The sequence below is a fragment of the Vanellus vanellus genome (assembly GCF_965231255.1).
Source record: "Vanellus vanellus genome assembly, chromosome: 1".
Lineage (NCBI taxonomy): Eukaryota > Metazoa > Chordata > Aves > Charadriiformes > Charadriidae > Vanellus > Vanellus vanellus.
In genome coordinates this window covers 2885469-2909537 of record NC_138905.1, presented here as the reverse complement: position 1 = coordinate 2909537, position 24069 = coordinate 2885469, and the positions used below count along the sequence as shown (strand labels likewise).

Here is a 24069-nt window from a genome sequence, read left to right as displayed (position 1 = left end):
TTAATATCTCATCTAAATCTCCCCTCTTCCAGTTTGAAGCCATTCCCCCTCATCCTATCACTACATGGCCTTGTAAAAAGCCCCCCCGCAAGCTCTCCTGGAGCCCCTTTAGGCACTGGAAGGCCACTATAAGGTCTCCCCAGAGCCTTCTCTTCTCCAGGCTGAACACCCCCAACTCTCTCAGCCTCTCCTCCCAGCAGAGGGGCTCCAGCCCTCCCAGCATCTTTGTGGCCTTCTCTGGACCTGCTCCAACAGGTCCGTGTCTCTCCTATATTGGGGGCTCCAGAGCTGGAGGCATTACTCCAGGTGGGGTCTCACCAGAGCAGAGGAGAGGAGCAGAATCACCTCCCTGGACCTGCTGGCCACACTTCTTCTGACGCAGAATTTTTTAAGAGCACATACATGTGTTCAGACTTCACAAGCAGCAAGATTTCAGTGATTTTAAGCCAAACTGAAACACTCTTAGACAAAAACAATGATTAGTGATGACCAGTTACCATGAGACCGTAAATAAATTCCTATTCTTAAAGTACAGTAGGAAGTCAGTAAGTGTCGAGATCCAGAGGAGAGATAATTGCATAACTGAGGTAAAGTTAGGAGAAAAAAAAATTGCAATTCAAGCAGTGAGGACTTAAAAGCTGCAGGAACAGAAATGGGTTCATTAAGGAACTCATCTTTACAAAGCTACACGATAGTTGGATAAACACAAAGCACTACATAAATAGCCGATTCCTGAAAAAATATTATTTCCCCGTTTCTTGGGTAACTATATCCATTATTTACTACCAAAATCTCTTAAGAGTGTGAAGTTTTGGAGGTTTTGAGCATCCACGCTTCCAACCAAAGGCCATCCCACCTCTCTGAGCGTATCTCTGCGTAACGCAGACAGCGCAACCTCAAAAAATCACCTTCCCCCGTACCTGAAGTAATGTCAGTGCCGAAATCCTATAGGTAACGACACTGGGGCATCCTATAGGCTAAGAAAGAGATTGCAGGATGAGTTTAAAACAGCATTTTTGACCAAAAAGCATAATAAAATATAGCGGGAAGAGTGGAGGGCAAATATCAGAGTCCGTTCTGGCCAGTGATGCAGGAAAAATGTCGTAAACCAGAAGCTGCCCAGGAAAACAAAGTTGTAAGAATGATGATGGGTTAGAAAGATATACTAACGGAGATAAAATAAAGGAAAAAAAACCACCCCATAACTGCGTTACAAACAGCACAGCGTATTTGAAAAGCCTTGAGAGATCATACAAGTACATCCCTCTTGCTCTAAGTTATTAGTTTGCATCCAGCATACCATTATCCCTAGGTGCTCTGCAAATTCTTACAAGATGAAAACATGGAATTATACATCTTTTGCCCCAAAAGTGAAACTACCAAAAATCAAAAACCATCCCCAACCACGGCTTTGCACATATTGGCTAAGTAAAAAAAAAAAAAAAAAAAGGATTGCAAACAACCTCTGTGAAACTACTGATTACACGTTAAAAGTTATCAAGCATCTTACTGCAAAGGGAAAAAAAGCCTGGAATATTAGTTATTGCACTCTTTTTTTGTCTCCTTTTCTATACAGACACACGTACAGAATGGAAAAATAATCTATAAACAAACGTTCAGAGAAACATCAATACCTACTATTCAGCGTGGAACAACACCTTATTTTGTTATTAAGCAGCATTTCAGCATCGCTATTGATTGGATACATGATAGTGAAAGATGAGACTGAAACAGGTATTTTTTTAATGGGAAAACGTCTCAGAAGAAAATGCCATGCATTTTTGGTGGACTTAGGGGAAAAAAAAAATATGGCTGCGGTGTGTATTTAATAACTAGCATATTAGATATTTGTTCAGAAAATGGTAAATAAAAGGTAATGAACAGGAAAAAATATAAAATCCAGGCTTAAAAACAATTGTTTGGGATAATCATTGTGGCTCAGCACGATATGGAGGTAGCGCATTAATGCAGCGCTCCCGTCAGAAGGCTACAGCTCAGTCTGTCTTTGTCAATCAGGTTGAGGTTTCAGATATTGTAATTGGTAGCAAGTTTCCTAATCTCAACCTGCCAGGCAAGAAGCGTTCAACAAAAGCTCTATCCCCAAAATATAATGAAATTTGAAGAGAGAAATTTTCTAATATTGGCAACGTGAAGCAAGATCACAGGTTGGGTTGACAGCTTTATTATGCTAAACTGACAAAAACATTACGCTCTGGTCAGTACTAAAAAGGGTGGTTTTCACGAGCAATATGGAAATACAAAGCACTGGGAAACTCCGATGAACTCCCACTTTTATCTCATTGGTTCAGCATATGAGCGCAGACACAGACAAGTCTCCCGGCCCAAATTCAAAATGAGAAATTAATATATCTTGATTTTATACTCAGGTCTCCTGCTGCATCGATTTGGGGAAAACTGCAAGAACCCGCTGTTGCAGCTGAACATCCATTGAAAAAAAGAAGACACCAATAACTTCACAGACGTAACACATTTCGTTAATAATTACATAATAAGACATACAGCAGTACTGTTCAAATGGAGGCGATAACATATTGCTTCTATCCGAAAAGTGTTTGGAAATAGGGTTATGTATTGATATACAGGGTTTTAGATACATATATATATATATATTTGATATGGGGAGGGAGAGAGAGTCAAATAGATATCCAAACAGACAGAAAAAAGAAAAAAAAAACACTGAGAACATCTCATAAAAATGGAAGGGGGGTAAGAACAACGGAACTGTTTACTTTCAAAGCATGGATATCTACAACCTGCTGCTATACCGACCGGTTAAAATTCAAAATTATTGTTAAGTAATACAACACAGGCATAGCTATTTAGAATTTAAAGAGAAAGAAGGGTCTACAAACTGCCTTTCAGCAAGTCTTTTCTGAAATGCAGGAGTTTGGTTAGGTCAAAGGAAACACGGGCATTGCTGGAAGCATCAGTTTAAATATCATAGCAGAAGAAAGAAAAAGATGGAGCATTTTTAGCTATAGCACATTTACCAAATTCATCTCTCTGGACAGAGGGCTATGAAGCATCTCCATGGAGGCAAACTGGAGACACTCTGAAATCTGGGGAAGTTATAAGAGTTTCAGTGTCCAGATGGAGATCATAGTGGTCAACAGCTCGATGTCCAGACGGAGATCAGTGACAAGTGGTGTCCCTCAGGCATCCATACTGGGACCAGTACTGTTCAGTATCTTCATCAATGACATAGTGGGATTGAGTGCACCCTCAGCACGTTTGCAGATGACACCAAGCTGAGTGCTGCAGTGAAACGCTTGAAGGATGGGATGCCGTCCAGAGGGACCTGGACAGGATCAAGTAGTGGGCCCATGTGACCCTCATGAGGTTCAACAAGGCCAAGTGCAGGTTCCCGCACCTGGGTCAGGGCAACCCCCAGTATCAATATAAGCTGGGGGATGAAGGCATGGAGAGCAGCCCTGCCGAGAAGGACTTGGCAGTGCTGGGGGGTGAAAAGCACAACATGAGCCCACAATGTGCGCCGGCAGCTCAGAAAGCCCCCGGCATCCCGGGCTGCATCGCCAGCAGCGTGGCCAGCAGGGCGAGGGGGGGATTGTGCCCCTCTGCTGCGCTCTGCTCTGGGGAGACCCCCCCGCAGTGCTGCCTCCAGCTCGGGGGCCTCAGCACAGGAGAGACATGGACCTGCTGGAGCGGGGCCAGAGGAGGCCCTGGAGATGCTGGGAGGGCTGGAGCCCCTCTGCTGGGAGGACAGGCTGGGAGAGGTGGGGGGGTCAGCCTGGAGAAGAGAAGGCTCCGGGGAGACCTTATAGCGGCCTTCCAGTGCCTAAGGGGGCCTACAGGAAAGATGGGGACAAACTTTTTAGCAGGGCCTGTTGTGACAGAATAAGGGGTAATGGCTTTAAACTAAAAGAGGGGAGATCCAGACTACATATAAGGAAGACACTGCGGGTGGTGAGACACTGGCCCAGGTTGCCCAGAGAGGCGGCAGATGGCCCATCCCTGGAAACATTCCATCCAGGTCAGGTTGGACGGGGCTCTGAGCAAACTGATCTCGATGAAGATGTCCCTGCTCACGGCAGGGGGGTTGGATCTTCAAAGGCCCCTTCCAACCCAAACCATTCTATGATTCTATTCCTTTACAGAACATGTTCTCAAAAAAGATGTTGGCAGTACGCATTAAAGCTGCTACCGAAAGGTTGCTTTACTCATCTACGATGAGAAAGATGCAAAATAAAAAACAAACGTAGAACACAGTGATTATTCCTGTTGCTATATGTTGTGTTTAGAACAGTAATCTGTTTGAGCGGTATTTAGTACTGCGGTGGACAATATGGAAAAACCTACCAGTGTTACATGTGTCCAACAAGGGAAGCACCCGTTGCATTTCATCAACAAGTGTCACTAACCAAGTCTGTCAGCTCTCTGCTACAGGTAATTCCATCTCTTCATCGGAACAATGACAAAGGGTTGGTGAGCTTTCCCCGTGTCTCCTCTAAGCGCACCGTACGTAGTATCATCAGCCAAAACCATCTCCTACTTCGCTGGATCCAGCCTGAAGTCTTAAAACCCTGTACCTACATCACTCTTATTTGATTTTGAAAGACATGAAAGAATGCAGTACAAATGTGTGGAGAGTAAACATGTTTGCTCTAGCGAATACAAACTTCTAAACACAAGAGGTGAGAGCAGAATCATCCTCTGGTTATGAAATTCTTGCTGATATAGTCATGCAAGATCGAAGAAAGTAAACAGACTGATAACTTAAAACAAATAGAAACAAAAATGTTTGAACTGCTAAAATACATTGTAGGGAATAAAAATGTTTGTCGCTATTATACTGCTTTATAATAGTCCCCCTCTGTTATCTACATCTTGCAAACTACAGTTTACGAAAAATACAGTAAACAGATTCTGATTATTTAGTCGTCGAGATGTGAGAAGGTAAACAAGCCTCTAAAGCATCTGAACAAATGTGGAACTCGCATTGTTTGCATCTTAGCACTTATGTTTGTTATAAACACCTACAAAAAGCCAATCCTTGGCTGTGAAGCTGAACCGTATATCATCTCCTTTTCTGAGCACTGGGGCTATCACTGCAAAGCATGTTGGTCCATTCTAAGCCTTGAATAGAAAAAAGGAAGAGATCATTAAATTATAATTTCCCCACACAATCGGTATAAGCATTTCCTACCAACAGGATTAGTATGAACGCAAGATCCCAGAATAAAGCTGCTCAGCAGCGAGGATGGCAGTTTAGTGTCTAGTAAATTTGATTTCTCTGAAAATCCTGACACATCATAATAGCGAAATCCTATTTACTGTAGCAAGCAGGATGGATAATACTGTTTAACACCTGGTATAGTATGTGCCATCAGCTCACAGCTTTGTGCTCTGTGTGCTCGTCTTACCTTAAGGTTAATGCTCCTTGACAGCCTACATGGTAAGTAGAATCCCCAAATTAAGTGCCGAACCTATGATTTGCAAATCCTTCCTCAAAATTTAAGCCATGAAAAACTGAATGCAGATAAGAGGATCACATTTCCAGAACTTACGTCTATATTCTCAGGCTCTGATCTAGCAGTAAGCCCTGTACGGCGCAGGAGCGTCACTATGCAAAGGCCACCCAAGTCAGCAAGGAAATTATAGAATCGGCAAGGAAGAACTACCGGGGCAGTAACTTGTTGACTGCTACATCTGTAGTGTCTCTAACATAATGCTGAAACCTCCAATTACTAACAGAATGATTACATTACCTTACTGCATATGCATATTCACACACATACTACTCAATACTTACTGAAAGTATTTCTAGGAAACTCACAAGCATAAAAACTTAGCTCAAGCAATAAATATCCTGATTAATATTGGGATATGTATCTTGCTCATTGACACTGATAAACTAAGTAGTTGTGTCATACAGCAGCGTATTAAAATTAATTTCCTTCTGCTCCTATGACTAGGGGCATGATTCTCGTAATGATGCATAATAGTATTATGAAGCGGCGTAACATGAAAATAGTTGGATTTGCCGAAGAAAAGTTGAACTAGGGAGAGTTGCATCATTCTTGAAGCGACAGAAGGAAGCACGCAGAGACGCACCTCATCATGAATGTCTGCACGACACCAAAACTACAGGCGTAAGAGGGAACAAAAATATTCTAAGGCAAAAGCAACTGGTGAAGGAACGACAGGGCATCAGCTGCTCTGTAGGCAGAATTAACGCAACTGTTGATGTTGACTGGAACCTACGTATCACGGCGACATCAGAGATGCAAAGGTGGTTACTAAGGGCTTGGAACTGACATTGAAACCAGTGGCATGATGGACGGATGATGGACGTGGAGGAGCTGAACAGAACAATGATGAATCATAGAATCATAGAATGGTTTGGGTTGGAAGGGACCTTGAAGATCATCGAGTTCCAACCCCCCTGCCCTGGGCAGGGACACCTCCCCCCAGCCCAGGTTGCTCCAAGCCCCGTCCAACCCGGCCTTGAACACCTCCAGGGATGGGGCAGCCACAGCTTCTCTGGGCAACCTGGGCCAGTGCAGGAATACAACAGGATAGAAGAGTGTGAGTGCGTGTGTGGATACACAAGTGAGACTACATTAGAGGAAGAGGCCACGGGATTGTTCTTCAAGGTAGCAAGCTGCTCAACCTGCCTGAGATGTTACTTTTCCTTTTTCTTGCTCTGCTATCTTAAAAGAAAAATCAAACGGTTGAAAATACCACTAATACCACCTTATTATAGTAAATAATTAAGACAACGTAGGGTAACACACATGTCAATGATTTGGACGCCGCTATCTCTGGGGTCTGCTGCTGTAGTCAAGGTGCACAATCAGCCTGTCAGCAGACAATGAAAAACACCGACAAATTTTTCTCAAAGCTTAACATGCGAACTCTTAAGTAACAGCTTTACATCCTAGTCAGATATACAGTATGAGAAGGTTATTCTTTAACTGCTTTGTTAAGCTATCTCATTTTGCTTTGCTGCTGTGGAGCATGTAATAACTCATAGCTTATGTGCTATCTTTGACCTAGAAACACTGGCAGCTGTTAGGGGAATCGCTGGGTTTTTGGAAAGTATCAAAAGGTTTTTAGCACATAAACCAAATTTATGAACAGATATCGCCCTGGAGAATAGAATTGTTTATGTTTTAGCATCACAGCTGTCACTGGTGCACAGTTATTTTGTCCTGTATTAATCCTCTGAAAAGGTTGAGCATCTTCACTCAGTCACTGAAATATTTTATAATTGACAGACTTCATCTGGCACTGAATATGTATAGTAATTTTCTCCATAAGGAGCACACTGTGCTGACACTAATCTGTTCTGTTGTCATCTCCCTTTATTATCAATGTCTGCATTGTTTTTTCAGCAGCACTGAAGAACACAAATACCAAGCTTCTAATTGAAAAAGCTAAGTAATCAAAAAGGCAATTAATCATACAGATGAGCTCTGACACTCCATGATGCAACAGACAGAAATACCACATACGCTTAACTGAAGTATTTTTAAAGTGTGCTTATTTGATGTAAGAATGATCTGAGAATGTAATTAGCATTCTTTGTCACAGGTGACAGACTCACATTGCACATTTCTTCATACTGACATTCCTTCGCCGAGCTCCACTCGCTCCGCTCCCATCTTACCTCCCGTTCTGATCTTTGCTCAACAGCCCATACTCCGACACTGTGTACCTTTCACTGAAATCAGGACAAGTTTAGGAACAAATAAGCAGCCTATTATTGTGCTCTGTAATTTCCAAAACGTTAGGCCTTTCCAGACCTTCCTTTTTTTCCTTAAAGCTCTACTTCCATCCCAGTGCTCTAAAATCACCAGTACAGAATCTCACAAATGACCTTAATAACGGCTGCAGGCGCCAGCCTCGGTGAAGCCAGGATTGCAGGAGACATGACCTCCCTGCTTTTGCAGGTTTTCATTCTGTAATCTCCACATCTCTGAAAAAGTTCAAAGCCAGATTTGGAGCAGAGTTCACCTCCTTTCAGAGCTCGAACAACTCTTTTTTTTTTTTTTTTTGCGCAGAAGAGATATGCACGTGTACTCTGAAAAAAACCCGGATGACAACTTGGCAAAGCAAAGGTTCCTTAGCTTACAAATAAAAAAATGAAAAGAAAAGCCTTAACATCCCGAGAATCCCACTCTGAAGCCAGAGCACACATCATGCATGGCATAGAACAAGTCAATTCAGAACCGCCTGCTCCAGTCCTAGAGGCTTCCAAGTCCAAGAAGAGAAAGCAAGAGATGGCAGAGTTCACCTATTTCACGCCACTTGGGGGACGACACTTAAGTAATACTCAAATACAGTTATTTAAAGTTCGTTATCTCACTTGCACACAACAACGACACATTCACATGCACGTTAACACGTGGTTCCGCATGGGAGGTCTTCACTCAACAGGAGCAAGAGAAGACGCTGTATCAGTGACCTAATTTAACAGTAAAAATAACTAAGAATAAAGTCTTATTTGCTGCACGGCACCTTAAAACACTAAAGCCAAAGCTTTCAAAGAATCACCGTTTACCACACATCCTTTGCCATGAGTTACTCCGGCACCGTAAGGATACAACGACAGGCTGATAACTAGGAGCAGAGGTACAACCACCCCGTGAGAAGGCAGCTTGGATGAGATACTGCAGACGCCTTTCCCTCTAACACCAGCCAGTCGTCTGAGAATAGGAAAGGTACTCTGAAGGGGTTGCTTTTGTGAAGGATCTTAATTTTTAACTGTTTAAATAATGCAGTTTTAGAATCATTAAACTAATTTGCCCTCATCCTTTCCAACTATTTTTCATCGCCACGAACATGACTTCATTAATGTCATCTTCAAAAACATAGGACAAAACGCTGAGGCAGAATCTGATATGCACTCTGTTTAAAATATTCATTAAGACCAATTATACACACGGATAATTCATGCAACATGCTCGTCTTCCTAATCCATAAAAACAAGGGGTTTTCTTCTACCCTGCTAAGCTGCATACATGAATATGTATCTTGTTAATATTGTTTTCAAAACTCACTAAAAAAAATCCAAATTAATCAACAATAAGTAGGCTCAGGAAGAAGGCAGAGGGGGAGAGGAGGCAAATGTACTCAGGCTGAAGGTTACAAGCAACCTGGGATCTAGAAAACGATGACAGCAGTGATTATTTGAAATTAACATCCTATAAAAACACCCTATAAAGAACAGGAATGTCAACAGCAATACGTTAAAACATTGTAAGCACTTCGAACAGCTTACCAAACTGTTCCGTACAGTTTAGTTTCAAGTCTACCGTGAAAAAAAAAAGACACAGAGTGCTTTTTAAACATGGCATGAACAACTTGCAATTATCATTAAATTCACTATATATTGGTGGCTTTCAGAGGAACCACTAACTCTGCCCAACGAAAGCAACTGTGGACTGCAATGAAAGCAGAAATTCAGTTTATATCTTCACATTTCACATGCAATTTTAAGATTACTTGGTGATACTCATACCCTGGCTCTTTATCAGTGCTGGTATAAAAGTAACCTCGTTAGGATTATTCCTCTGTATGTAATTAGTGTGACACGAAATCTCATTGCAAATGCGAGAACTTAGTAAAGAAAACAATATTCTCAACATTAAAGCCTCCATCTTGTCAATATTAAGCCAGACACAGGAGCAGTTAAATCAAAAAGAAAACCCTCTGGCCACAGTTTTAATCTTTATCTCCTTAAAAAAGTCATCTCGTGTAACGGTAAAACATAACCAGAAAGTCAGCAGCAGAAACGAAGCGAGAACTCTTCGCTAAAAGGGAAAGGCGGCTTACCCTTTCCTCCAGTCGAGCCAGCTGCTCTTTGTAGTAGGCATCGTGCTTCTTCAGCTCCCTGTCTTTCTCCTCCAGCTGCTTGGCCTAAAAAAAGAAATAGAAAGATAAAACTGGATCAAGAAAGAGCATTACTTGCAAAGCACAACATCTACTATAAATTGTACCAGTAAGGAATAGACAGCGATTGAGAAGTGCAGTCGATTAGTTTTTGGCAAACAGTACATTAATAAGATGATGATTGCTGCATTGAAAATGTAAAGAGATTGTCTATTGTACAGGGTTTTTTCCTTCCCTCCTCAACAGCTGTGCCATAGTTTGTCCAAATGTATTTGGAAATGTCACATATCCCGCTGAGATGATTTTTTTTTTTTTTTTTTAAATCAACTTTGCAGATCACTTCCGAACTTAGGGAAACGTGGTTAAGCCACCGAACAAAATATATGCAGAGCCTGACTATTTAACTTTATTTGTTAACTCTTACTAAGTGGACGTTTTGACATGAGAAAAGCTGAACTCGCATCCATACATTTGTGGGCAGTGGCAAAAAAAATTCTTTTGAAGTAGCTGTTTTTTTCCCCTAAAACCCCAGATCAGGAATGCATTTAGCGTGTGCTTAATTCTAAACACATGAATGTTTGGAAAGAACCAAACGGTTACATATTTGCAAAAGCCGATCTACAAAGTACATCTAAAACTCCGCTGTCCTCTTTAATTAGTAATTATTTCTCTGGAAACTCCTAGATCGGTTGAAGTGTCCGACGAAGTAAGCTGAAACCCTTCACCATAGGATCACTCCCATGTCCACTAACTTAAAATAATACAGAAGAATTTTGAACATCTGTCTTTCGAATACCAATACGACTTGAGTAGTCCTTCAAGAGACACTGCTTCCAGCACTACTGAGCAAGTTGACATTTTTTTGGCTTTTCATCCGCAGTACGTTCTAATATGTAGTATGAAGGGGACTCATTAAGAATTTTAGAATATATTAAAAGAGCACACAAACGCACAGAATATATGCAAAGCTACAAGTCCTCCAGAAGAAGCACTAGACACGCGATTTTTAAAAATATACGGAGGATTTAATGCCTAAATTATCATCACAGATTCATTCCAGGCTCACAATGTTTTAATAATAAAATACCTTTAGTGACTCACCATTAACTATCAGTGGTCGTTACCACAATCACCTATTCAGCATTAGTCATTTACCTCTAACAAGTAATTTTCACCCAGGAACTGATACTACAAAGCCAACTGCAAAACGTTCCTATTTTAGCAGCATCATGTAAAATGATAAACTCTTGTACTCTTACTGCTTCAGATGATATCTCCAGGTCACGCTCACAGAAGCACGTCAGAAAACTTACACCATACGTCGTGCCATACTTGTTCTATAGATACAGGACTTAATTCTCTTTGTCGAGATTTGCACTGTTTATGCAGACAGACAAAGAATAAAATAATAATTTTGGCTTTTTGGTTGTTCCTTACTTAACTACTTACCTTTTTTTCTATATCCTGAAGCATGGAAAAAAATCAAAAAGTCAAATTAAATTTATTATATAATGATGAATAGGAAGAAGGAATGTCAGGTACCCTTGTAATTTAGAACAATGCAGAAAACTACTTCGAAGTTGTGGGTTTTTTTAATGAAACTTCACCAAAAATATCCCTGCTGTACCAAAAGCACACAGCCAAATTTTCGGTTTACTTGGATGAAGCAAACCTTGCTCTCTGCCAACCAGTTTAGTGCTGTGGAGCACATTCTACAGCCCTGTCCACCACCATTTAAATCACCCTTTATTCACTAAAGAAAGCTAATTATAGGTTTTTCCAAAGCTGATTACGCTAAATATTCTACAGCCTAACTACCATGCTTTGTATTGATCCTGGGTTTGCTTTTTCTAGATAATCCCTGTATCAGCTCTCAAACTTGCCTCTTGCCGGGGTTATAGAAACAACTGAAAATTCACTGCCGGTTGTGCCTCCCCAAACCATCCTCTTCCAAATATCTAATACAAAGCTTCAATGCATTGTCACAGTTACCCATACACGAATATTTTATGTATAACCACCTCATGATCCCGGAAATATTTGCGAACTCAAGAACACTCCTTTCATGCAAGTGGAGTTAAATCGGCCAGTGACAAAGAAAGCATCAAATTAATGTTCCATAATGCTCATGAGAACTCGGTTAAGTTTTAGTTCTTACAATTCAACAGTGTTTCACACCGTTCTGTTGATGACTTGAAACCAAGCAGCGAATCTGACTTTGGAAAGCCAGTGAGATGCAATAAAACCCACGTGAGAGCATCAGGACTTAATTCTCCTGCCCCGTTTCTGACGATTGACACGGGCAGAAATTTTCAGGCTGTAAAAACACAACCACTGGGCAAGGGCACACTGATGATGGAGGAGATGAAACCCAGCCCCTCCTCCAGGTCCAGCTCATCACATCAGTTCTCTCCATCTCACAAACATTAGCAGATTAGCCGATCCTTCCTCTCTTAGATAAAAATGAGGGCCAAAAGAAGGAGAGGCAATTCTCACAAGGGCCACAAACCATTTTAGGAAGATGACAGATCCTCTGGGGTTCAACCCAAAAACCCCTTGCCAAAATTCTCATACAACAATGCTAAAAAACACCTGTTTTGTTTAACACGATGCACAGCTGAGGACTGCACCACACTAGAGCGGTTCTTCCCATGCACAGAGAAACTTGCTGCTCTTCTGCATCTTTTTTGTATCTTATATAAACACAAAATTGTGTTCTATCCATGTTATGTGGCTATTGCTATGGCCACATATACAGCTGTGTTATTATTTTCAACTCAATTTCCAATACTCTGCGTATTACAGGGCCGAGGGATTTAAGACCCGTTCATCACAAGAACTTACATCGCACTGACTCCATCCACATTAACCACATTTTACTGCTCAAATACTGTCAAATACCGTTGTTGCTTCTATTACTTTTAATTTCAAAAACTTGACCAGGACACATTTACATCTAGTCTATATACAATAAAATTAAAACAAAAATAACATGTGGACATCTGGCTTTTTTTTTTTTTTTTCTTAATTAAAACTCTTTACAGGTGAATTAGAGCTGGCTTAGATGTGAGCTCTGAAAGCGTTTGGTAACTTGCAAGAAATATTCAACTCGATCAAGATAAAATCAGTGACCAATGTCTAGGAAAATAACAATATTCCAAGAAAAATGCCCTCCGCCCCCCCAAACCTTAGTAGGACATCACAAGTTCCCCACAATTTTTCAGAAAAGAGAAATATAGAGCGCGGAAGACATAAAAGCTGAACGAAAAGAACTAACTAAAAGCTTCCAGATCACACACTACAGCGATACTCTGAGCAATATAACAGAGAAAATATTAATATAAAAAAATGACAACTAAATTACCATGAGATACTCTTGGTAGTAAAGTATGCTTCAGCTCTCGCACTATAGACTACAGCCAAACTGTATTTGTTTATGCAACTATATCTGTTTGTGCACCCTCAGCAAGTTTGCCAACGACACCAAGCTGTGAGGAGTGATCAACACGCTGGAGGGGAGGGATGTCATCCAGAGGGACCTGGACAGGCTGGAAAGGTGGGCCTGTGCAAACCTTGTGAAGTTCAACATGGACAAGTGCAAGTCCTGCACATGGGTTGGGGCAATCCCAAGCACAAATCCAGGTTCGGCGGGGAATGGCTGGAGAGCAGCCTTGAGGAGAAGGACATGGTGCTGTCGGTGGATGAGAAACTCAATAGGAGCTGGAAATGTGCACCCGCAACCCAGAAGGCCAACGGTATCCTGGGCTGCATCAAAAGAAGGGTGGCCAGCAGGGCGAGAGAGGGGATTCTGCCCCTCTGCTCCACTCTCATGAGACCCCACCTGGAATACTGCATCGAGCTCTGGAGCTCTCAACATAGGAAAGACGGATCTGGTGGAGCAGGTCCAGAAAGACGCCACAAAGATGATCCGAGGCCTGGAGCACGTCTCCTGTGAGGAGAGGCTGAGAGAGTTGGGGTTGTTCAGCCTGGAGAAGAGAAGGCTCTGGGAAGACCTTAAAACCCTGTCCAGTATCTGAAGGGTGCCTACAAGAAAGCTGGAGAGGGACTTTTTACAAGGGCATGTAGTGGTAGGATGAGGGGGAATGGCTTCAAACTGGAAGAGGGGAGATTTAGATGAGATATAAGCAAGAAATTTTTCACTTTGAGGGTGGTGAGCCCCTGCCCAGGTTGTCCCGAGAAGCTGTGGCTGCCCCATCCCTGGAGGTGTTCAAGGCCAGGTTGGACGGGGCTTGGAGCAACCTGGGCTGGGGGGAGGTGTCCCTGCCCATGGCAGGGGGGTTGGACTAGATGATATTCAAGGTCCGTTCCAACCTAAACCATTCTATGATTCTACACTGGATCATTTAAGACGCTGCAGCTGCAAGTCATACGCCCAGTACTATCCTATTATATGGGTCAGCAGAAATGAAGCAAGAACTGCTAAAATCCTGGATTATATAGAATTAGCATCATCAAACATTCATACTTATACAAAAATTTGAGCACAGATCGGTAAAAAATGATAATTTTCGTAGAAAATACTGCTTTATGGGATTCAAATCTACAAATTTGCAACTGTACCTCACCCAGCTACAATTAATCCTCAGACCATTTTGCTTTGACAAGACTTTCCAGCAGACCTGCACGTGCCTCTGAATTTCAGTTCTTTTCATCCGTGTCATGCTTGCTGATCAAATACCATTCAAAAAAGAGAAATGATTTTGTTCCATGGTATCCGATCACTGAATTTATATAGTTGAAAGGCAATACGAGCAGGGGAATGCAAACTACTTTTCTCCCAAGGATATCCATCTGAATGCAATTTTTTTCCCTCAAAAGTTTGGTTTGCCCTGGAAAGAGTTTTTTACTTTTTTTTTTTTTTGGGGGGGGGGGGTTGGTTTCTCGCTCCCCAGGATAATTAGTGATGAACACAGGCGGGTTTTACCCCACTAAAGATATGGGGGCCAAGCACCAAATTATAGTCGCGCTGCTCATAGCCCTGATCCTATCAAAGCTTTTATATCACTCATAAAGTAGAAGTATTAGGTTATAAGAGCGTAAATAGTACAATTATATATAAAGAACTGTCTGGACGGTCGCACTCAAAGAGTTGCGGTCAACAGCTCAATGTCCAAGCGGACAGCAGTGACGAGTGGCGTTCCTCAGGGGTCGGTACTGGGGCCTGTACTGTTCAACATCTTTGTTGGTGACATGGACAGTGGGGTCGAGTGCACCCTCAGCAAGCTTGCCAATGATACCAAGCTGTTTGGCGAGGTAGACATGCTGGAGGGGAGGGATGCCATCCAGAGGGACCTGGACAGGTCCACCTTGGAAAGGTTGGCCCAAGCCAACCTCATGCAGTTCAACAAGGCCAAGTGCAAGGTCCTGCACATGGGTTGGGGCAATCCCAAGCACAGATACAGGCTGGGCGGGGAATGGCTGGAGAGCAGCCCTGAGGAGAAGGACCTGCGGGTGCTGATTGATGAGAAGCTCAACATGAGCCAGCAGTGTGCGATCGCAGCTCAGAAGGCCAACCGTATCCTGGGCTGCATCAGCAGAAGTGTGGCCAGCAGGCCCAAGGAGGTGATTCTGCCCCTCTACTCCACTCTCGTGAGACCTCACCTGGAATAGTGCATCCAGCTCTGGAGTCCCCAACACAAGAAGGACATGGACCTGCTGGACCGTGTCCAGAGGAGGGCCACGAGGATGATCCGAGGGCTGGAGCACCTCTCCTGTGAGAAGAGGCTGAAAGAGTTGGGGCTGTTCAGCCTGGAGAAGAGAAGGCTCCGGGAGATCTTATTGCGGCCTTCCAGTCCCTAAAGGGGGCCTACAGGAGAGCTGGGGAAGGACTTTTTACTGGGGCATGTAGCGATAGGACGAGGGGGAATGGCTTCAAACTGGAAGAGGGCAGGTTCAGATTGAACATTAGGAAGAAGTTTTCCACTGTGAGGGTGGTGAGGCACTGGCACAGGTTTCCCAGAGAGGCTGTTGAGGCCCCATCCCTGGAGGTGTTCAAGGCCAGGCTGGATGTGGCCTTGGGCAACCTGGTCTAGTGGGAGGTGTCCCTGCCTATGGCAGGGGGATTGGAACTCGATGATCTTCAAGGTCCTTTCCAACCTAAACCATTCTATGATTCTCTGATTTATCCAAAGGTTTGGTTCCCCTATATTGTGAAAGTAAATGGAAGACTTAGTAAGCCAGTAAGAAAATCAGAAAAAAAGTTTCTTCCCTGTAGCTCACACCGCTGGCATTTGTACAGTAACGCAGACACAGCAACATTTAAAAAAAATAAAAATTATTCATTTATACAGGGCACAATATAAATATGCCAACAGAAGAGAATTCACTGCAGATATAAAAAACCTGTAAGGTAATATTATATTTATGGGGCCGCAGCAACATGATCCCAGTGAATATCAATTAGCCGTAACAAAATAATTAACAGTAGCCATGTATTCAATTAGCTGAATGCTGCACTTTAGTTGTAAATGAGATTTTGGAACAGGTTCATTGCTTCTTCACAAAGTAACTCTAATAAACAAAGCGTTTGCTTGGGTGTTATTTAGAAAACAGCATCAGAAGGTCACCTTTGAGAGGCAGCCCATCTTCCCAAGACTACCCAGAATTAAAGGCTAAAAATAGATCACTAATCTTAAATATGGGTTCTTCAGAAATGCTAGGAGGTTGGACCAAGATTTAAAGGCCAACCTGGGTTCCAATTTCAAAAGTAGCTCCTGGATTTAGTGCAGCACTGGTATGAGCTTCCATCACCGGAGAAATGGATGTCCACAAAAGACGCCTCTGCATGGCCTGGTCCACAGCCCAGGGACGCTCACAGAGCGGTACCGGGATGATGCCGAACCCTTCTCATGCTGGATACAACAGATACACATTAATTTTGTCCTTTGTAAGGTAGAACCGAGCATATAAACAGCCAACTGAAACATAGCCGACTATGCTTAATAATTATTCTTTTAAAAATAAATAAAGGAATCCAGTTAGCTGGATACCACAAGGTTCAAGGTGTGTGCCGGCTATAATTGCTATTCTTTAAGGAGTTGCAGCGAATAAACCAGTATCAGGTAGTTTGGGAGAAGTTTGCAGGCAGATGTCAAAGTCAGCTCTTGAAGCACTCGGCAGTCCCAGGTTTACAGCTGCCCCTTGGTGCAGACTCCGAGCTCCAAATTCATTAACATCCACCGAGTTTACAGAAGAACACCCCTGAGATGGCTTCAGCTTGCATTTTTCTGGCAGAGAAGACTAATCTGTTTCAAAACAAGAGTCCAGTTTTACACTACATTTATAAACCATCGTCAACCATCTGAAAGTGCTCTGCCTAGGTCTTGCCAACCTGCTTCATGGTCATTTCCTCACCACCCACCAAGAGGAGGGGGGAAGCGGACAACCAAGGGACCAGGTCTCCCAAGCCCCATCTGAGGCAGCGAGTGAGACCAGGAGCGGGTCCGGGGGCTGGAAGAGCACCCTGTCACAACGGGTTTACACGACCAAAGGCATTTGCCCAACGAAATGCTAAGTACAGCAACGAGGGCTTTTCTCATGGGAAAGGTCACATGAAATATCTACAGGCCTTCAGGCGGGCCCGTGTGCTCTGACGAAAAGGTTAACTGATTAATAAGCAAAAGAAAGCGGCGGCAGAGGGCTGGCCTTCAGCAGCTGCAGAAGCACAGCCGTCCCGCAGGAGAACCGCTGGCAGGTCAGGATGAATGTGATGCACCAGTACTACAAGAGAGCAGATCTCCAAAAAGGATCTTTCACCATTGCACTGCTGAAGATTTTCCGTTTGTTTTGAAACTTGAGGTTTGCCGGATGAGCATAGGTGCAGGTGTGAATTCACGAGCTCGTTGACACTAACGTCACTCAGCTACAGACTATGACTGTCATGGTGCGAAACAGTTATTCGGCTTTTGACGTCCACTAAATTTCTCTGCCCAGAAACCCTTTTGCAGTGGACCACATTCACCCAGCGCATATAGCCCCGCGCATTCACACTGATAAAATCTACGATGAAAAAGGTTCATAACTTATATGTTATTATGGTCAGCAAAACTACAATCTTCGTTCACTGAATATAGTGTCCCAATACAAATGATTCTCAATTTTCACATTTAATACATGCTGGATTACTAAAGTTTTCCATTTTAACCCGTTTCAACACAGATACACACACCATTCTGAATGGGCAACAGAAGTAACTTCTGGATATTCTTAAGAACATATACTTCTCCCTTCCTCCCCCAAATCGTTTCTTTGAAGCTATCGCTATTCACAAAATCTTTCCTCACCACAAGAACGTGATCCAGACATATCACTTAAAAAAACCCCAGTGGTAATTTCCACTTGTAAAGGTAGAGAATAGTTATGAATTAGAAACAGCAGCAACAATAATGCATCATAAACCATATTCTTTGACAACTGTAATTAAAACAAGCTTTTGTAATTACCAGTAAATGTGCTACAGTACATTTTTCTAAAAATAATGAAGTCCTAACAGAATGAATAGCGCAGATAAAAAAGATCACATTGAGAGGAGGCTAATGGAGAAAATTAAAAAATTGAATTTATGAACAATTAACGATCTAGTCTATACAGAGCATCTGAAACTAAGTGTCATTAATTAAATCTAGTTATAGACCAAAGGAAAAAAAAAAACACAAAACCAAAACAAAAGTACACTGTACGAACCAAAATAGTTTCAGATTTCCATTTCTAATGTAAGCCACAGCAACAGGCAACTGAAATCCAGAGGCAAGTTGCTATCCATTAAGACAAAAGTTTGTTCATGTTCTTGTCCCAACAAGAAGAGCTTCTGTCACCACGTTAGAAGTAAAAACCTGAACAAGAAAAATGTGGGACACCTGCTAACGGCGGTGGATGATTTAGGGAGAGTAGACAAATTGAGAGGTGCTCAAAGGGACCTCAGGAGGTCATGTAGGTCCTGCTCGAAACAGGGTCAACCAAGAGGCCAGAACTGGTACTTCAAGGCTTTATCCAGTTGGGTTTTGAAATTCTCTAAGCACAGAGACTGAACAACCTCTACCATGCCTTCTTCATCAGCAAGGCCTCCCAGACTCTGTGTGTAGAGACAGGGTTCAAGGAGAAGGAGTAATAGGAGTAGGTAATTACCAAGTGACCAAACACTTGGGAGGAAGCTAGGCTCCTTCCAGCCTGAGCTATTTCACCTGAAGCTGGTGAGGGGTCTGGAGCACACATCTGATGAGGAGCAGCTGAGGGAACTGGGGGTGTTCAGCCTGGAGAAAAGGAGGCTGAGAGGAGACCTTCTCACTCTCTACAGCTCCCTGAAAGGAGGTTGATGGGGGAGGGGGGTTGGTCTCGTCTCCCAAGTAACCAACGACAGGAGATGAGGAAACAGCCTCAAATTGCATCAGGGGAGGTTTAGATTGGATATTAGGAAAAATTTCTTCACGGGAAGGGTTGTCAAGCATTGGAACAGGCTGCCCAGGGAAGGGGTGGAGTCACCATCCATGAAGGGATTTAGAAGGTGTGTAGACGTGGTGCTGAGGGACATGGTTTAGTGGTGGACTTGGCAGTGTTGGGTTGATGGTTGGGCTTGATGATCTTAAAGGTCCCTTCCAACCTAAACGAGTCTATGATTGTATTTTATGATCCTATCCACAAAACCAGGGGCAGACAATCACGCAGTCGTACCAATCTACTACAAAATGAGCAATATGAGTACTAAAGAAAAGCTGCACTTATCACCAAGCTCTGCTCTCACTGGGTGAACCATCTGGTTCGTTCAGTTTGAAATCAACAGATTTTGAAGATTTTATTTTCTCGACAATAAAAATTAAAATACATTCATGACTATCATATTCATTAGCAATATGCAGAAAAGCCGCATGTTTCCATCCAATCATAGTTCAAAGAAAAAAAGAAAAAAGAAACTAAACAAATCTGTATTACATACGTGCATGTCAACGGGAATAAAAGGAAGGCATGCCTCATTTCTGAAACTTCATACACGCTTTTCATTTAACTAAAGCAGTCCAAAAAGATCAAACATTTTAAAGACTATCTGTACTGCTGCCAGGTATTTGTAGCAATTCAAATAATGTCTATAACCATTTCTGACAGCTTCTGATGTTTCCATCTTACGTCAAACATGTGCAGTTTTCCACTAATCTTCAAGAAGTAGTCATAGACTGCTCCGTAAGAGCCAAAGTGGATGTCTCTATATAAAAATGGAGCAAGAGAACTATTATCCTGTAAAATTCAGGAAAAACAACTGCCAGTAAACAGATTTAAGACTACGTTCTACTTCCAGATTTGTTGCTATACCGCTATTGTAATGTCATAAATATTTGTGTCCATTTTCACTGTGTTCGGAATTGATCTAATGATAATTTTGGGGAAGTCCTTTGAAATTCTTGGATGATATGAACAACAGAAAGATAAAGAAAAGGTATTAGTAAGCACTGTGAGACAGTATTTGATGTACTTTAAAAACAATACATCACATAAAACAAATGAAAACATAAGGAACCACGACTCTTCCAGAAGATGTTCTCACTCCAGATTAACCACTGATGTCCGAAAACAAGTCAGGAAGAAGACACGTGCACCTCAGTTGCCTAAAACCTAAATATTCAAACTAGAGAAAATTTTGCAATCTTCTAAGCCTTCCGCCTAGGAACCTTTATTCTTGTTCCAGGAATCCAGCATCATTTGTCAACACTTTGATATTATATTATTATACTTTTACAAGCCACAACTTATTTCTTTTGCCTTGTAAACTGAAGATTCAGCAGACTGAAGGCAAATGGTGAAATAATTCTTACAGATGCTGCACTAATACAAGCAATGAAAACCCCACATCTCATTGAAGCCCACTTCAAAGTCAATCTTAGCTGAAATCCCACAGAAAACTTATTGTATCTCTGTTTATTAGAGGCCTGGCAGCGTCAGGGACCGCGCGTTTTCCAGTGTTATTTTCCATCTGCGCATACCCCACTCCTCCTAACAAATGATCAAAACTATACATGAATTGATATAATTTCCTTCCAACAGAAGTTGCATCTTTGGAACGGGCTGCTCAATCTCTTATCCTGGTAAACAATTTTCACTAAAGGCAAAAAATAACGATGCCCAAGTAGGTAATCCACTTTTGCATACAAAATAAGAGTACATTTATTTCTTCTCAGCTATTCAAGTTATTGATTTCTGCTTAAGACACAAAACTGAATCACTTGTAACTACATCAGGTGTTTCTCAATTTGAAAGATACAATATTAGCAGTACCTTCATTTCTGGATGTTCAAGAAGGCACTACTTAAAAATATATTTAAGACAATAGACTATCTGTATTTTTTTGGAAATGAGATCTTCTTAAATTGAACTCTTCTCTTCAGTAATAAACAAACCATCAAAACTCATTTGAGAGAGTCAATAATGCAGCCACACTGTTTACCATTATTCCAAAACAGAGAGATTTTCGTAATCAGCTTGATAATAAAAGAACTGCAAATAGCAGATAATTTAAGATGGAAGTTGCAACTCAGAAATAAGCTGATCTTTAAACGGGGCATATGACTTAACAGTGAAATATTTAGGTATTTAACTTCAGCATTGCCAAGGGAGTATCATTTTGGTCCGTTTTGGGAATGCTACAGCTTTCACAAAGGAGCTTCTCCAATCAAGACACACAAAAAAATCACAGGGTAAAGAAAATATTTATAGCTAATCAGTAAACCATATATATCAAGGCTATAAAAAATTTATCCCAGTAAGTCATTGTTTTTTAGCTCTTCTGTTTCATTCTTTGCAGCACTTGGAAAACTCAATTCAAGCAAATAAGAGTTTGTTTGACAGTAACATAGTTCTTTTCATCATATCTCTAAAACATTTAACTAAGTGTGAAAATGCCATGTCATAAGAAAAGTTACTACACCTGTTTAAATAATGAAATACAAACCAGCAGCCAGCAAAACGAGAAAGCAAGGCCCTGGGAAAGTGGGGGGGAGACGGCAGGAAGCCTGTGTGGGGATACAGCAAGATTTAATGTTCTTTGTATTTTAATTAGCAAATTACAACGCTGGTCTTTCAGAATTTTCTTTAAAGTTTGAGCAACTTATTCTGAAATAAACCCACAAGAGAATTCCTGCCTTGAGCAGAATACCTCTGAAACGAGCGGGCATCGATTGATGTATTGATTATTGGTGAGCGTCTTCCTTTTGTATAATCCTATAACACGTGTCATTGAATTTCTGTGTCCAGCTTCCATTCATTGCACTTTTATTTCTCTTCTCATTTGATTGCAGAGTCTCTAGGGCAGAGCCTGGAACTCACTACACATCTGTGCAATGTTTAACATAATTATACTTCAAGCTCTGCTGGCGTCTGTATTATTCTAAGAGAAATAAATAATATTCTAAGCACAGAAAATATATAGAAATATATAAAATTGATGGAAAAAGCAGACTTAATACAAGACAAACAGTTGATTTTTGTAAAGACCGTGCTGGAAAAAAAAAACAAATGAAAATAATTTAAAACATTTTTTAAAGCCCTGCCCAGTTCAGATGGTATGTGTCTGAGCGGGCTAGTAATTTGGGACTGAGCAACTAAAAAACCCCAACTTATAAATAATTGCAGTCAGGAAATATATTTAAGAGAGGGTCTGATGCTAACATTTTTATTCCTTATTCTTGACATCCCCGTCATGTAAATTTGTTGACAGAACATTTAGAGTGATTAACATAGCAGGGCAGAGAGTAGCTGTTACAAAACCACGGCTCTACATTTTACTATCATTTTTTCTTGCAACAGGAAAGAATAAAACAGTTGTCTAATGGGAAAAAAAATCATTCAACAATATCTTACACAAAGGAAACCGAAAAGCAAATAATCATAAAATCCAATGAAATGCTCAAAGGTTTAATAAAAATTACTGGATAGAAACAACCAAAAAGATGAAACCGGAGAAGATTATGTGGACAACGTCCCACGCTTCAGTTTACAATTTAGAACACTTCAGTCATCTCGAAAAAGGGACACGCTGAGATGATCAGAACTGGAGATCATCTTAATTCATGGACACCACGCAGAATACTGCAAGAAGCTATTCAAGGTACACGGATCAGGCAGGATCCGGTGAGGATGAGTGGAAAATGATACAGCTCGGAAGCAAAAGCCCGCACCAGCCATGGGAAGCTTTGTTATTCTGATTGTAAAGCCCCAAAGAAAGACTTTATATTCCTGCAGGCAAGTCAGTAAAAACTTGTCCCATGCGTAACAATAGCTGAATAAAAACAGGAAGAGATTTATGATGAAAAGGGGAAAGAGAAGACGGCACCACACCACGACTGCATTATTTGACATATACTGAAAAAAACCCCAGATCCTTCCAGAGCTCTGGTCACTACAGGCAAAAGCTTCCGAGAAGAAAGAAGCTGGAGATACATAAAGACCAAAACCATCTGAAGTTCTCTGTGCGCATAAAAGGGTACATGACAGAGGTATACCAAATAATTAAATGTTCAGAGAAGGTGAGTCAGGCTCTCTTATTTACTCCTTCTCATAATACAAGACCGAGGAGATATTCAGTGAACAGTGAAATTGAAAAGCAACAAATTTGAAACCAATTAAATGCATAATTAACCTGCAGAACTCATTGCCACAAGTTATCAGTGAAGCCAATCGCTTAGCAAAATCCCCAAAAGTTCAGATGTTTGTATTAACTCCGAAAACACGCGCAGTTATACCTATAGGGTAGCTGAGACTCTGGATGCCTTTGAGGGCTGTAAACCTCATCGTTTTGACAACAGTGAAAAACAATGAATTATAAGAGATTAGAAGGAAACTCCCTGTCTTTTCCGTACCACCTGGATGTTAGAAAGTGACTCCAGAGAACTACTCTGTTTCTTATGGCGCATGACAAACCCCCATTATTTAAGTCAAAAATTTCAGCCACTTCCAGTCAGCTGCTGTGATACTGTATTTACATAAGCAAGAAATTTAAAAAAGCCATAAATAAGCCTTGCCAACTTTTTTCTTTCACAACTGAGATGACAATTTATATAGGGATTACACAGATCCATACAGAAAGCTTCAAGAAGTGTTGCTGCAGAATTGCCTCTCGTTTGAGTGTTGGTAACAGCTAAACAGCGTAAGGAACCGATGTTAAATGAAACTCAAGGTATAAAACAAAACAAA

The 24069-nt window shown here is 41.6% G+C and overlaps 1 protein-coding gene across 2 annotated transcripts in view; it reads right to left on the bottom strand.

The window, feature by feature from the left end:
* CHCHD3 (coiled-coil-helix-coiled-coil-helix domain containing 3) overlaps positions 1–24069 on the bottom strand; it is a 176865-nt gene that overhangs the window by 58259 nt on the left and 94537 nt on the right. For both annotated transcript variants that reach the window (XM_082486897.1, XM_082486898.1), the window contains exon 5: positions 9820–9903. In XM_082486897.1, the coding sequence (XP_082343023.1) occupies positions 9820–9903 (84 nt within the window). The remainder of the gene's footprint in view (positions 1–9819; positions 9904–24069) is intronic.